The sequence below is a fragment of the Venturia canescens genome, chromosome 2, assembly GCF_019457755.1.
Source record: "Venturia canescens isolate UGA chromosome 2, ASM1945775v1, whole genome shotgun sequence".
Classification (NCBI taxonomy): Eukaryota; Metazoa; Arthropoda; class Insecta; order Hymenoptera; family Ichneumonidae; genus Venturia; species Venturia canescens.
The window spans coordinates 13,969,159-13,984,580 of NC_057422.1; the positions used below are offsets into that span (position 1 = coordinate 13,969,159).

At 48.2% G+C, this 15,422-nt stretch overlaps 2 protein-coding genes across 6 annotated transcripts in view; one reads left to right on the forward strand and one right to left on the reverse strand.

Annotated features, from left to right (window-relative positions):
* Positions 1-15,422, forward strand: part of msi (musashi) — a 44,990-nt gene that overhangs the window by 26,312 nt on the left and 3,256 nt on the right. For all 4 annotated transcript variants that reach the window (XM_043412122.1, XM_043412121.1, XM_043412120.1 and 1 more), the window contains one exon: positions 14,838-15,078. In XM_043412122.1, the coding sequence (XP_043268057.1) occupies positions 14,838-15,078 (241 nt within the window). The remainder of the gene's footprint in view (positions 1-14,837; positions 15,079-15,422) is intronic.
* LOC122406592 (uncharacterized) overlaps positions 1-15,422 on the reverse strand; it is a 49,601-nt gene that overhangs the window by 12,981 nt on the left and 21,198 nt on the right. The window contains exons 2-3 of one of the 2 annotated variants that reach the window (XM_043412128.1): positions 13,313-13,404; positions 13,155-13,230 (exon numbers count right to left, since the gene is read on the reverse strand). In XM_043412128.1, coding sequence (XP_043268063.1) covers positions 13,155-13,230; positions 13,313-13,404 — 168 coding nt within the window. Of the gene's footprint in view, positions 1-7,670; positions 10,711-13,154; positions 13,231-13,312; positions 13,405-15,422 lie in introns of those variants that run through there. The other variant, XR_006260016.1, reaches the window with a different exon arrangement.

Below are 15,422 nucleotides of genomic sequence, written 5' to 3' on the forward strand. Positions count from 1 at the left end.
TACCGCGTTTCCAATCATTTTAAAAAACTTTCAAAATCCAATTGTTGCAGCAGTTTGGAAAACGTTAAGTATCTTTACTTCTTTCGATCGTGACCACTCGCTTGGAACTCTGTAGCTTAACACACGTATCAAGGATTTTAATATCGAATATTTTCGTGCATCAAAAAATTGTGCATTTTTTCATACACATTTTCAATGTTGATTTGTTTTTTTTTCTTCTTTTCTCCAGTAGTCACTGTCCAGTGACACACTAGTAAGTCATGGATGATGTACTGACTATATACGTGTAGATTTTATGACCCTGCGAGGTCATAAAGATCGCGGAAACGAACCGAATTTTTATTTGAATTTTAGTTCAATTTTTAGTGATTATTTTTTCGACTTTCTTGCAAGTGACAAATACGATTGTTTATACGTTAAACACTCAAATGGAAGCTGTGGGTTGGAAAATTTGAGGAAGATCGGGGTCGGAGGTTGAAAAAATACTTTATAAAGATCGCGGGTGTCGAATTTTTTTTTCTGGTCGGGGAATCGTCAGAAAACTTGGTCCAAATTTCCCAAAAGGTTATGCGAAAAGTAAAGGTCGATAAGCATTAACAGACGAATACGTTTTAACTCGTTGTCGATATTTAAATTAATTCTAAGTGCAGGATAACAAGAATTATAATTGAAAAAAATTCGGATACAGAAAAAATTTAGTTGGGCAGAAAAATCGAGTAAAGCACTTGGCAAACCTTCGCTCGATTCTGGCAATGCATTCATCACGGTTCTCATAAACTCACAAAGTACTTCCTCCAGCGAAACTTTCAAAAAGAATATCGAAATTCTCGATAAGTAAGAGCACTGAAAAAAGTTTTTTAAAATCTTTAAAAAAGCTCGATAAGCGTCCTGGAAAACAAACCAAGCGTCCTCGGATTATTTTCTTGCGCGAGAATTCATGTATTTTTTTTACTATCGCCGCATGAAATCTCGAGAAACCATTTTACTTTCCCAGGCGATGTTCATGCGATTGTTGGGAACTTTGAGCCGGATGCGACGGTTCAGTGGTATCTGCACGTGAATTTGTTCCAATAGTCGCGAAACAACTTCATTTCATTAATCAAATTTTCATCCGAAATGGATAGTAATCTGTGGAATTTTCTTTCCATTATTCCATAATTCTTGTGATGAACATTTAACGAACAGTTGTTAGGAGTGATGAAGAGGATTAAATTTGATGTAGCCCCAACCAGGTTGATACAACTGTATCGAAGCTTTTTCACAGAACGTTAGTCCGTAGGCGTCCATAATTTCTCGAGGCTCAAGCCGATAGTTAGCGTAGCCACAATTTCGATCGAAGAACGCGGAATTCCGGAGCACCGTGCGAGATTCACGGCGTGGTTATTAGAAGAGCGAAGGTAAATTTAAGCTCGAAATAAATATAGTCGGAGTATCCCGATAAAAAGTGGTCCATTCTCGACTCGAACTGGCTCTCGGGTTTTTTGTTCTCGTTTTTTTCATCAACATTCTCGAGCCAGCGTTTCAATCTCTCGTTGGCTCTCCCACACACACACACACACACACACACACGCACACACACACAGCAACAAGGAACAGTGTATGCAGATACGCGGGAGCAAACCTGGCACGAAAAACAACAAAATACATAATATTGATCGAGGCGAACGTTACACACAGCCGTACACCGGGCGCGGACCGCATCGCGAGTCTCGCTGGCAGAGAATCGTCGTGCTCACTCTTTCTCTTTCTCTCGCTTTGTCCTCCCTCCGCCACGCTCTCGCTCTTTCATTTCTCTTGGCCGATTATCGATTAGATTCTCGGAGCTTGCTTCGCAGGAATATACAGGACTGGTTGGGCGAATGGGTGGCGTGGCCGCCTTGAGCCCCGCGTACCACGTACGTAGCGCGCGAAATGGAGCGACGGCAAGGCCCGCGGGCTGGTCGCTTCGAGTGCGCGCGGCATTGTCTCGAAACTCTTGGATAGATAATAGACTTTGCTCGCAGTTGCTATCGCGGAGATCGCGAACGCGGGGGAGGGAGAGAAAGCGAGGCACTTGGAAACACCATTGTAACTGTGGCTTCGAGGATTTTTCAACGGATTCACATTTTCTTTTTTCCCCCCCTTTGTTTTTTATTTTTTGCTTCTCAATATTTCTTCAACGTACGATGTCAGTTGGGTCACTGAGAATTTACTCGACGTGTTTGGCGCACGGTACGATTGGCTGGGAAGAATCGTACCTTCCGTGGGTCGACGACCAGAATCACTCGCTTCGATTATTCGCGCCCACGCTCCTGAATATTTTTCAATGTTTTCCATCGAATTGCGTGGCGTTTAGTAGCGCACTTTAAATCAGCATGCAGGAAATGATTTTTTTCGGGTTTTATTGAACCGATGAAAACGCACGGGTTGCTCGCGCCGGCGACCGGCCACGCTTGCCTTTCGCGATCAATCGTCACTCGTAACGATGAATTTATCGCGATGAATCGTCGGCGCTTGAGTTTCAGCAAAATTTTAATTGAATGATCTTTTCGACGCGAAGAGCTCTCGCCGTGTCGAGCACGGGCGCGCGCTTTTGAGCGCTTACAATTCAGCGCTTCGGTCACGATCGTCCGAATCTTTGTCGACTGTGGACGAGCGAATAGAGCGAGAAGCAAACGCGGAGGGAAGAGACACGCAAAGATAAGCTCGCTGGAGAACCGCCGCGGAGCGGCTCGACCGATATAGTTTTGGAGGCTTGTACGTGTGGCTGGAAACGTTCGATCAACGCGATAAGTCATGCTCCGTACATTCGTTAGACTCTCTCGCCCTCCTTCGAAATATCCACGAGATTCTCGATTGGGCAGCGGCACCAGAAAGAATATTGAAATTGTACGGTTTAATGGCGAACTGAATATTCGTCGAGGCGCTTCTCGTGCCGATTCTTAACAACGCAATAACCCGAAACCCACGATAAAAACCCCTCATTTTTACCAGCCAATTCCAAGCCAAGATAATCTTTTGTCATCTCCCCTACCTCGTTACAGCACTCCGAGTGAAAATGGAACGAGCATAAAATTACTGTCGCCACGAACGTATCGGCAATCGGTTGGAATAAAATGACGAAACTTGTCCGCGGCCAACGGCCACAATACACTCCGTTTTTTCCTCCTCACCTTTCTCGGAGAATAATCTCTGCATGCCTCGGTAAGGCTTGCCAGAGAAATACATACTAGGATGCTGCGCAGACTGAATACCAGACACGTCATCCCGGCGACAGGGGACTCTCGATCCTACGAACAATCAGGCAAGGCTCTTTGAGGTTTTCACACAAATTATCGATTCGCATGAGTCAAAAAGAACCACAGATAACGACCCCCCACCCCTGTAGCGATAACAAATAGAAATTTCTCGTATGTATATTTATTGGATATAAATATATACATTTATGTATATAAATATACAGAAACGTAGGTTTATTTTTAAATCGGGAGCCTCGAGCCTCGAGCCTCGATCGGCTTCGACGCATCGAAGGTATTCGTACTTTGAATACACTGTTGAAATAGAGTAATTTTTTAATTAATTATCTTCGTTGTGTCTCTTCCTATTTCTCGTAGCTTTGTGGGTTGTGAATCGACGATCCGAGAGTGCGTCGAGCCAAGGTCACGATCGGAAAGTCTTTCGCCCGACCGTGCCTCAATCGCCACATCCGCGTGCGAGCGGCCGATCGATTTCAAACTCGATTCTTCGATCGATCTTTACTTGCAATTCTTATATCGACACTCTCATAGTCTTTGTCATTAAACGCATTATTTCCCTGTATCATTGCTCCGTACGAGGCCGCATCACCTTATACATTTGAGATATCGTAATTCTTAGTTACGGTTTTGGTTTTATCCATTTGTACAGAAGTATCGACACGAGTAGAGAGTATCGAATATGATCAAGTTTCTTTCACATTTTTGTAAATATCTGTGCTTCTAGACAACGGTTTTCTCGAACGGCGGTAAGTTTTCACTCGCGGTTCATCACTTGTCCTATTCTCGATCGTCCTTTACGACGGTTATCGGATAAAGTTCGTTTGAGACCTCGAATTCGCGGTCGGGTCTCGAAAACGCTGATGGAGCATATTCGTCTTCGATTATAAATGTGGAAACTGTATTCACGTTTTTGATGATGAATTAGTTATTTCGTAACTTTAACTGTCATCGACGTTGCAAACGTTGTTTAACTGTTGTTTGAATATAATTGGATGAGAGTCTTGAAAAAAATTTACGATTCACGGGGGAAAAGAAATTTACGCAGAGAATAGTCGAACATTCTGGCCTTCGTTAAATTCAACTCTATTCGGAGCTCATTGACGGAGCAATAAAATCACCAAGTTGCGTTCCTTCGAGCCCCGGGCCGTAATGGGACAGAGCCATGCGTGATCTCAGTGAACTAGCGATATATTTATTCGGGTCGTTAAACTTTAAATAAGAAAAAAGTTCACAGCTCGTATAGAATGCTCCGCGCGTCGATGGAGTCCAAATTGACGAGCTTTTGGGAAATGTTTAGTTTTTTTCAAGATCGATATAGAAAATCGTGCTAAAATAATCCGCTTGTGCAGAAAAATGCACAAAATTTTCAGGTCTTTAGACGTTCAAAAGAACCTTGAATTACCTTTGCAAAAGGCAATGAATCAGTGACGCGATGATTTGCAATCTCCCGAAGTGTCAAATTTATCGTAATTAGTCGGAGACGAGAAAGTTCGGGGCGAACGAAAAAAAATTGCTAATCAAGATGACACTCGGAGCGTCGGTGAGATTTTCAGGTTTCTGCGAGCCGGTCGATCATCGCCCGCTGACGGGGAGTTAAATTTTTGAAACTGCAGCCAGTTTCGTGGCACCGTGTGTCTATTGAAAGAGCGACGGTCTATCGACTCTCTTGGCAAACGCGAAATTCATGTCGCGCAAGCTCTGCGCGGCCAATCGACCGGCCTCGTGCGGCTGCAACGTCCACTCGTCTTCTCTGCATTCCGTCGGGTCGTATTCCCCGAATTCGCAAATTACAACGAACTTTAATGGTTCGGAGACTCGGCAATGAAGGAAAGAGCTCTTGAAGCTCGCGTCGTCACAAAATATCAATAATTCCGTGACTTTCGAGTCGTCGCGAAAAAATCGTCCAACAATTCTGCACAGTGCGCGTTTGAAAATCAATATTTTCCGTTTAATTCCAACGACCCGAGCTCGTTCGTCTCAACGACCGAAGCACCTCGGGCTGCGAACGATTCGCGTACTCAGTTTTACAGAACGAATCGATCAGCTCCGACGGTCAGGGAGCAACGGGTCGCCTCGTCGTCCGGGATGCAGAAACGTCCCTTTACCGAGGGTCGGTAAAACGAGTTTTCAGTGGTACAAACTGCGAGGGAATACCGACAGTGGAGAGGGTGGCTCTAGGAATTTGCCTGGTCGATTCTCCCGCACGGGGAACCGCTATCATCCGTAGCTAGCATCGAACATGAGCAGCCCCCTTTCATGCTGATCTCCCGTAACGCCAACAGTGCTCTTATCGCGCAACGATATTTCCGGTGTGCGTCGCGGGGCCTGCGGTTTTAAGAAACTTCGCGCGCGCGCGCGCGCTGCTTCGCTCGGGGGAGTAACGACTGTCAGTCGCGGAGAGAAACGTGAAAAGCGAAGCAGCGAGGGAATGAGCAACCTCAACGAGTCCGAATCCTTTCCCCCCGGCGAGCGCGCGCCCTCCCGCCCTTGCTGCGAGTCCCTCGGAAGAGTCGCGTTACATTCGAAGCGCACGGTCCTCCGAGGAGGGGGAAAACCAGCGAGACTTCCACGCGGCTTCAAGGATCGCAAAGCACTCCGAATGCGGAGTGAACAACCCCGGCATAATTCACTCTCTCTCGCCCGTTCGTTTCAAAGGCAGCTGAAATACTCGGGGAGGAAAAAGCTCGAATGGATGCCGAAGTTTGCATGGACGGACGGCAACAAGAGTTTTTGTTTCAGTTTCCTTCACATTTTCCAGGCTTTCCCCGAGTTCGGACCGACCCTGGGACTCTGGGAATCCCAATTTTTCCGGATCGTCAAATACGTTACTATGCAACGGGATCTCGGTAAAACGTAACGAAAATAAAAGTTTGTTTGTGCGCGTATCGAGGGAGAGGCATGGGTGTGACCGATACTCAGCTCGCTGTAGATTTATATAGGTTTCGTGAGTACGAGCCTCGATACGTCGGAGAGAAGAGAGCGAGGAGGGGCTGGGAAGGGGATCGAAACAGAGCGAATGTGGGTATAGGGCACGACATCGTGTTTTTCGTTTGCCATCTGTCGAGGGTAAGACCCCCCGCGGATTAATTGGAGCCCCGTCGTATTGATCCAATAACGCGTAGCCTCAGCCCGCATTTGCCACCGCGACTGGCTCGTTCTCTCATCCTCGCCTCTGGCTCCTCCGCCGTCTCCTCGCTCGCGTCCTGCCCTCGGAGCGGGATCCGAATACGAGAAGAGGGTGGAAAAGTTGAGCGAGAGGAAAAGTAAAATTTCTTGAACGCGCTTGGACGTTCGAAGCTTCGGGCCATCTGACCCCGCGGTTGAACTGCGAGTTTGGCTGAATTTGAGGCCTCCGAACGTTGACAAAGTTCGCTGCGTTGGAATGCGGCGAAATATCTGAGCAGGCTCGGCCAGACGTGATGCGAACTTTAAGGAAACGAATGCAAAGTCAATTTTTCTTTTCCATCTCGGTCGGAGGAGGTGCGGACTAAAAATGTGAGAAATTATTTCAAGAGTAGACAAAAGTGCGGTGGACAACCATGCCAATTTCAATGTGACCGGAGTGGACTCTCGAACGTCGCGAAATCCAAGAATCCAATTTCCTGGCTATAATCCTGTTCACGTCTGGACGAAAGCCCTCGCACTTTTTCATCATTTTGCCTTTTTTCTTCGTACGGGACGAGCACGTCTTCTCGTACATTCCCCCCCGCTTTCCGGACAATCTCTTCGGTCTCGTTAATAGAATAAAACGCGCGTCCTCCGTCTCGGGATTCCGGCGCAGTTTTTTGCCTATCGAAGCATCGAAACAGCTCACAGAACATCTTCCGATGAACGAGCTCAAACCCTGCGCGTACGCATTGTTGCCCGAGCAAGGGGGCCTCCCAAGAAACTTTGAAACTTTGCCGTTTAATTACGACTAAGCCGGCTTATTAGCCTTTATTATTCGCGGCTCTCTCGGGCGACAAACGTGCGCGGAAAAGGAGACGAGATTTTCGGACGTGACTCGAGTCTTTCATTTCTTTTAAAAATAGCGAGACTCGAGTCCTCGGCTCGGGAGAGTTTTAATTAAAACTAAACTATGCGCGGTTATTGAAATGAATCAAGTGTTTTTTACGTGAATACGACGCGGCTCGCGAACAGTGGGAAACCATGAACCAGTCAGAATTTCAATTGTGTCGGACATCTCGCAAGCACACTCAGCCATATCTAACGAGAAAATTTCACCTTTTCAAAGAAACTGACGATATGCGAACATCGGAATTTGTTTTTTTCAATCTACTCGTAGAACAAAGAGAGTGCCTACAATATCTACGCACAGTTTGTAAGAAACGTTAATTCAACATCGATGCAAGGGTATTTCAATTATTTCAAGAACTACGCTGCTCTACGCCATCTAAGGACCTTTGCTCTACACAACAAATTAATGACTCTCACGTTCTTGAGACTGCGGGCAGAACTGTTTCTCTCAGATTCTCTCTTTGCCCCGCGTAAAGGTATCGACAAAACTCGAAGAAATAGCATCGTCCTTCTTCGGTTATCCCGTTGGAGTAACACATTTTAATAGAGTCGTGATCCTCCGCGACGAATATTATATTGAGGTTTAAATTCGAGGTACTTTTTCCCCTCACGAAATAATCACCGAGTCTGAAATGAGTTTGTTGTTGATCGATTTTATTATATTTTTCATGAGGATTGAACAAGGTGTTTTCGTCGTAGGAGTGTTTCCGAGGGTTTTCTAGTTCTCGTGTCCGTCGAGTATTTTTAGTATTATCACTGGAAGGCACACGAGCGTTGGTACAATTCCAGTGCTCGAATCACACCGGCGATGCTCTTTCTCGGTTTCGGGGAGGGATAAATCCGAGGGCGGGAGGGGTTGGTCGGTAGGCCTCGAGACTCCCTCATCCAGAGAGTGCTGCCACCTGATGGCCGTGCCCTCTACGAGGCGTTATAACATTTTCTCTCCCTCAGAGCCAGACGCGCCGCGCCCGTTGATCCAAGGCTAATCAATTGTTTCCCATCCGGCACTCCTCCTCCTCCTCCTCCTCGCGTTCATTCTTCTCGTCTCAGTTTCATTCCCGTGCTTATTTTTCTTAAGACTTGGAAAAATCTCTCAAGATTAGGGCTTACGTGCGCCGAGGCGCTTTCAACTCGATTTTCCTTCGCACTTTTCAAGGTTGCGCGCCCCCGAGTTTTCTCATGTTAACGATCAATTTCTCGTTAACGACGTTCCGGACGGAGAGTGTGCGCTCCTTTTTATCCAGCGTACCGTATCGCTTCTATTTTGAGGCTGAAAGGAAACTCGTAAATAGGGACCACGAGTAGTCGGCCTCGGTAACGAGCGGCGTCGCGTGCCACCGACGTAATTGCAGCCGCGCGCTCTCCTCGCACGTGCGTCTCTGCCCTTCGACGGTTCGAGCTCGCCTCCGACCTCCTTTTCGATCAGTATTCGCTCCCCCGTTACAGCAGTCTTTCAGATTATCCGGAGGCGCGATTTTCACGTGATCCTGTCGGGGAGCCCCCATTTTTGAGCGGGCGCTGCCCAAGCTTCCATCCTCAATTTCGTTGCTCGAGCGCACGCTGCTGATTTTCAGAGGCTCGGTAAAGGACAGGACGCGGAAAGGGTTCGCTACACCGAGGAACGTCTGTGACAACGCGGACGCTCGCGACGAACCTCGAATTATTCCCCCCCGCGTGGCAATAAAGCTAATTCGGTTGACCGGTAGTAGCCCCGCGTAACAAGCTCGATTCATTATTCACGCAACGAGCACGCCGCGAGGAGATTGCCAGGCGGAACAAGTTTGTGCCAACGAGTTGAGATTACGAGGGAGAGAACGAGAGGCAATCATCGTTTCTGTAACGGGAACGGCCCCCACTACGAAACTGAATTATTCAAGCTTCTCGAGAATAAAAAAATCAATTAGGACAATGCTCTTCCGGAACTTGACTCGGAATCATTGTGATTTAGTAGCGTGGGTGAAATCGATACTCTTCGAATGTTCAAACTTTCATTAAACTCTCTACAACCTTTCGAGCCTGTCTGCGAAACTTTTCCCACATCAGCGTATGAATTCCCGACAGCTTTCACCCCCGGAAACATCAGACTCGGAAACTCCCGAGGGAGAAGAACGATAACGTGAGGAAATATGAACGAATGCGAGATAACATTCGAGCGGAGGAACGAAGACGAGAAAAAGACGCGTCCGTCCGCTGCCGCGCCTCTATCGACCGGAAAACATTTCAATTCCCGTTAGGCTGTCCGGACCAAGCTGACTCTCTGCGGACCCCCTCGCGAACGAGCCTCGGACGATCTCCTGCGCTTTTGCTCCGCGGGTTCCTTCGACGAAGCTCCGATCGACCGGCGCGTTCTCCCCGCGCTAACTAAACTAACCTCCAATGACAGTTGATCGTTTTTTCCGATCCGCTCGATCGGAATTTACGAAGAGGGGTCAAAAGTACCGTCGCCGAATATTCAATTTTGTCGAATCCCCTTGAAAATTATTCCCTCCGCGTTCTCATGCTCGCCGTTCCACGCGCGGTATTCCATTTACGTGGGCGGGGAACGGGTCCTTCGTGAAAGCCGTGCTTTTCTCAGGATCGTGCGCCACTACCAGTCGACGGTGGTTTCCCTAACCCGACCCCCGTCTTTCTCGCTTCCACGAGCAAACAGCCTACTGAAAAGAACCCTCGGGGTTTCTCTCCCAGCTGCCCCTCTGGTGTTCGCGACCCTTAACTTCGATCCTTTCCTCCGGTGTCGTCCTCTCTCTCTCTCTCCTCTCGTTTTCCCTTTCTGTTTCTCATTAGTAGTAGGGAGCCTGCACTCGAAATGAAAAATCGTGTTTTTCATGCTTCGCGAAATCCAACAGCGTTGTCGAGAGCTCGTGAGAAAAAAAGAGAAACGATACGAGCGCGGGGTTCGTCGGATTAACAGGAATTTCGTAGCCGTCCGATCTTCACCGAAATCTCGTTCGAGTCGCTGAACGATTCGGCCGGATCGCGAGCTGCTTCGAATTTTGACGGAAAGAAAAGTGCTGCCCGAGTACCGTGGGTCGAAGGTTTCGTCTCGGGGCTTTAACGCGTAAGCGAATGAACAGAGTAGCGTGGAAAGTCAGTCGAAATGGTGAGAAAGAAAGAGGAGTCTTGTTCGATCGATTGTTTTTCGCAAACCGGCGAATTCCCTGTTTCGCAATTGCCGCTAAAAGTGAGGGTCGAAAACATAGCGATGATTGAGTCACTGGATTATCACCTCGACAGGAGAAATGGAGCGTGGACACGACGCTTCGAAAATCTCTCGAACGCGAGTACAAAAGTCTCGGTGGCTCTCGGAGGAGAAAGAGAAAGTGAGAGTGAGGTCGAGGGGTAAACGGAGCTTCCAGTTGTACGAGGGGTTACGTGGGATGGCGAGGGGAGTATCGACGATACGCGAAGAGCGACGTGGCAGCAGCAGCAGCAGCAGCAGGCTAGAGAAATCTCGAAGGACGTGCCACGGATCGAGGACAATGTCCCATCACACCAGTAACTCTCGAAAGGCGTACTGCTGTGACAGGACAATATCCCTGAAACCGAGCGTTGCGAATGGCGGCCCGTTCCTCTTCTTCGTCGCTCTCGATCCTTGTATTTGAAGCAGTCGCAAGCAGAGTCGTCTAGAATTTGAGTTCACAAAAAATGGCAACTCGCACCGTATCTTTTTCCATGGTTCCTCGTCCATAGCAGTGTCGAAGGGATGACGAATCCGCTTCGGAGGGAAAACGGTAAGTTCGGAGTCGCGAGATCGTACCGGAATTGCGACAACTTCGACGAGTGCGTATAAGTGTACGCCTACATATGCGCATATGCGAGATCCGTATAAATCTCGTGGACACTCGCGTACAAAAAAAAACGCGTTTCTACCGAGTTGGATGAATGAACGACGAGAGCGGCGTTTCCGATTGCGCGAATCGATCACTCGGCCGAGAATATGCGTACGAGGGAAAGCGACGATTTCTTCATCGGAGAAGAAAGTTTGCGAATAATCGTACGTTCGGAATGACGGATCAGACCGAATCGCGGTTGGCTAAACGACTCGGTCGAGCGTCCCGACGGCACTGCGTCGCTCGCTGGCGACGGCGCCTCCGCACCCTCTCGTTTTACCCCGGCAACCCCTTTGCACCTCTCGGCCTGCCCAACCCCTTGCGGCTCTTCGTCCTTCTCTCGTAAACCTCCTCCCTGCGCCGCTCTCTCTCTCTCTCTCTCTTACCGTCGTCGGACGTACGGCTCTCGCGTTCGGGAACGACCCCTGCCAGCGCAGTGCTCCTCTCTCGCCCCCCTCGCCTCCCTTATCGCCGCCCACTACGCCCTTGGTTCGTTCGCCGCGGATTCGCCACCGGCAGGCGGCGGCGCTCTTCGTCATCCTCGTTGCCAGGATGGCGGCGCTGCTGCGCCAGCGAGCGCGCCGCCGTCGCACGTCGCACGAGACATGGCGTTCCTTTCCGCGGTGAATCAACCGCTCTCGCGCTCTCCGACAGCCAACTTCTAAATTCTCGGTCAATATCGCGTTCCTCGAACCACCGCGATATTCAGGGCAAGGACGACGTCGTTGTTAGTCCACTTCCTTTATAAATTCCGCTTCGAGTTGACGTTTCTGGAGAGAAAAAAAGCCTCGCTGCGAGCGAGTTCCTCCGATCATGGACACAAACGAGATCAAATTTGCTTCCGCGAAAATATTCGATTTTCGATATTTCAGCGGGGGGACTGCGTATTCCAACGATCGAATCCATTCTCTCGAGCTCTCCAACAATTTCTTTCACGAAACTCATCAACAGCATCGCGCGTCGATTCGGAGTCGGATGCTGCGACTCCGGGGAGCAACGGACCACGCGAATGGCCGAAAAGCCCGGGAACGAGATTCGATCCAATTTTCTTCATGATCGTAAAAAATCTCAAATTGAAAGGAGATACAACGATTGCGCCGGGTATTCGTTAATCGGCAAAGTATCGCGCGACGAGCATAGTGGCTGAGGACTGCACAGCTCAGCCAGTCAGCGAGCGCGCACGATTTCAGTCTCTTTACGCTGTCACGATACGTTTCGTCGGTCGACGGTGCCGCAGCCGCAATACGTGGCAAGGGGAAAGGCTCGTGCTTGGCCGTGCACACACACGGGGTAGATTCGAGAGAACGCGAACCCCCAAGCGGCCGTCACTACGACTACGTACGAACGGCGGCGGTGGCGACCGGAACGACAAGAACGGGGGTTTTATTGATCCACCGGCTGCGCACTCCCTCGCACGATTTTTCTCCCTCTCTCTTCATCCTTCACCCTGTGTTTCTCCCGCGCTCGATTTCATTCTCGTTCTCCGTTGGCACTCGCGCACCCGCCTTACCATTCGCCTTCTCTATTCTTCATTTCTTACCGCTTCGTGTTTTTTCCTATAAACCGAGCAACATCAGCCCATACACCGCTCGTTTACTCTCATATTTCCAAGATTTACGGAGCTTCCTCGATGCTTGCCGCTCATAACTTTCAGCGACGAGCCCACACGAATCCTTAGCCTCGATCATTCTCGCCGTTTCGCATCAGTCTTTCCCCTCGGAACCGCTCTTATTTTCATCCCGTTTATTCAAACGGGGAGAAAACTTTGACGATATTAGACGAACCACGCTCATTCCCCTTTCCAGCCACCGTTTAATTACTCCTTCATCCATTTTTGTAATTACCAATTAGAGTCTAAACTGTATCGCGATGGGAGGACACTCTCGGGACAGCGGAGTTGCGGAAGTAGAATCGTTCAACCGATCCCCACACCCTTAAAATCCGAGCCGCGAACGAATCGATGCCCACTTAAAGCCCAGCGCTTCGGGCATTGCTTTTTTTCGCGGAACAAAGTGGTTAGTTAGTTGCTCCCTGCTCAGATAAATCGTAATCAAGTCTCGCTCGAAATTACCTTGAGGTTTCGAGGTTCTCGGAGGTCGAAGAACCCCGGTACACTCTTCATTTCCCAGCGTGGTTTCTTGTCGAGCCTGTCAATGGAACGAAAGCGGGTTATTTTTTTCCCATTGCACGATAAATGACAAATAATTTGATGCTGTTTAGATTGCTTACTGTACATCGATCGTCGTCACGAATATTCTGTGGTAGGTAATGAAGAAAATTCCCGCAATAGATGCCACCTGTACGGCAACCAACGGTATGAGCTGCGCAGAAAATTCAAATTAGACAGAATCAATCGCTTTTGACACTTGTACAGAAGCAGCTTGAGGGCTCGACCCTGAATAGACGAGCAAATAAAAATACTATTTTCACGAATTTTTTTGAACGGTTCAAATTACAAATATGGATATAAAAAGGTGTTAGACCTCAAAAATACACTCTTAAAATACACAAACATTTTTTTAATATTTATTTTACTCAGTTTTCGTATAGAAAAATGGGAGAGAGCGTGTCATACGATTTTGATTTCTTCAAAAATGACAAAACGACGGCCATTTATCCAAAAACTACGAAAAGCCCGTTTTTTCATCGTTTCTTGCAAAAAAAAAATAGTTCCCTTCAAAATTTCAAAATTCGTACGACACGCGCTATAGCTGTAGTCGTAAAAAACATGTGGTAAAATTCTGGTAAGGATCGATCGAATGGTTTCGGAGATTTGATCAACGAGCCGTCGAAAACCGTAATTTTGTGCGTATTTTAGCGCGCTCGGACAGCCAAAAGCAAAGGTCGCTCAAAAGCACACTTGGACTGCTCCGATCTTTACAAAATTTCAGTTTCGTGCTTTCAAATGTTCACTTTCAAAAAATGCAATAAAAAAATGGATTTTTCTAAAAATCCTAATTAGCCTTCAAGTCGGCACGAAGCTTTACGTTCGAGAGATAATCTCGATTACGAGTGCCGAGCTCCTATAACGAATTACTTCATTTTAATGAAAAATTACACTTTTCGGGAGTTGTACGCATCCGATCTCCCTCGATCGCCTGTCTTTTACGGGCTGAGCTCAAAGTTGGGGTTAAAGCCGCGCGGTGAATGAAGCGCATCCGATAAGAAAACCGAGGGGAGAACGCACACTCTCCGTAATAAGAGTTGATTAAATCGTAGTTAATTAGCCCGAGTGTATCTTGGAATTTGATCATTGCCGCATTCGTTACCGTAGTACACCGCACGTATCGTCTATGTAAGGTAGATGAATTATTATTATTATTATCGCATCACCCCCCCGCCCCCCCACCCTCCGCAGGAAAACGCATCTTGAAATCGATGCGGCGCCGGCGGCGGCCTCGTTCTCTAATGCTGCCACGTTTATCCGTATTTTCCGTATGCGCATTTCGCGCGGTGTTGCACACATCCGTAGAAACAAAAAATTTGGAATTTATTCTAACGATTCATGCACACACGAGCTGGGAGGAAAAAGTCGAGAAATATTTTCACTTCCCGTGCGATCTTTTTTCTGCTCTATAAAAAAGGAGAAAATGCTGCCTTTTCGCTGTTAAAATATCTCGGGCAGAAGCTCGAGTAGCTGGAAGTGAAAATGATTTCGGAAAGGATTTAACATTATTGGAAAACGATGATAATTTTGAGAAGCCGATAAGGGAGAAGGATTGAAATAACGGTGTTGATCGTTGGGTTGTTACAGCGCCGGTATGGAGGCGGCAAACGGTGGGATCGAGCACGATTTCCACAATGCCCTGGTGCCGATAAACGGCAGTCACTCCGGTAGCTCGGGAAGGAGCACACCGAACGGGGGCGATCCGGCGCCTGGGAAGCTTTTCGTGGGTGGACTTTCGTGGCAGACGAGCAGCGAGAAGCTCCGAGAATACTTTGGCATGTTCGGTACCGTCACGGACGTCCTCATAATGAAGGATCCGGTCACGCAGGTTCGTGCGGCATCGCAGTTTGCCACCTAATCCAGTCTTTTATCCTAGTCTCTTGCTCTTTGGCGTGTGTGCGTGTGTATCGATGTGTACAGACGCAAACACGGAGGTTTCCTTTCGGGGGTTCGCTCTGTCAATTCGATCTCGGTCCTGGCACAAAGAGGTGTAAAGTGTCGGTTGGTTTCGGGGCAAACGAAAAATGGCATTCGTTCGATAAGGAGGGTAAAAAAGAGGAGGGAATTCAAGACCGATGGAAACCAAACGACACTCTCGCTTCAGGGAATGTGACTGCGCCTCGGATCCGTTTTCGGTAGCGTGCCGAGCGATAATCCGCGAGAGACGACGAT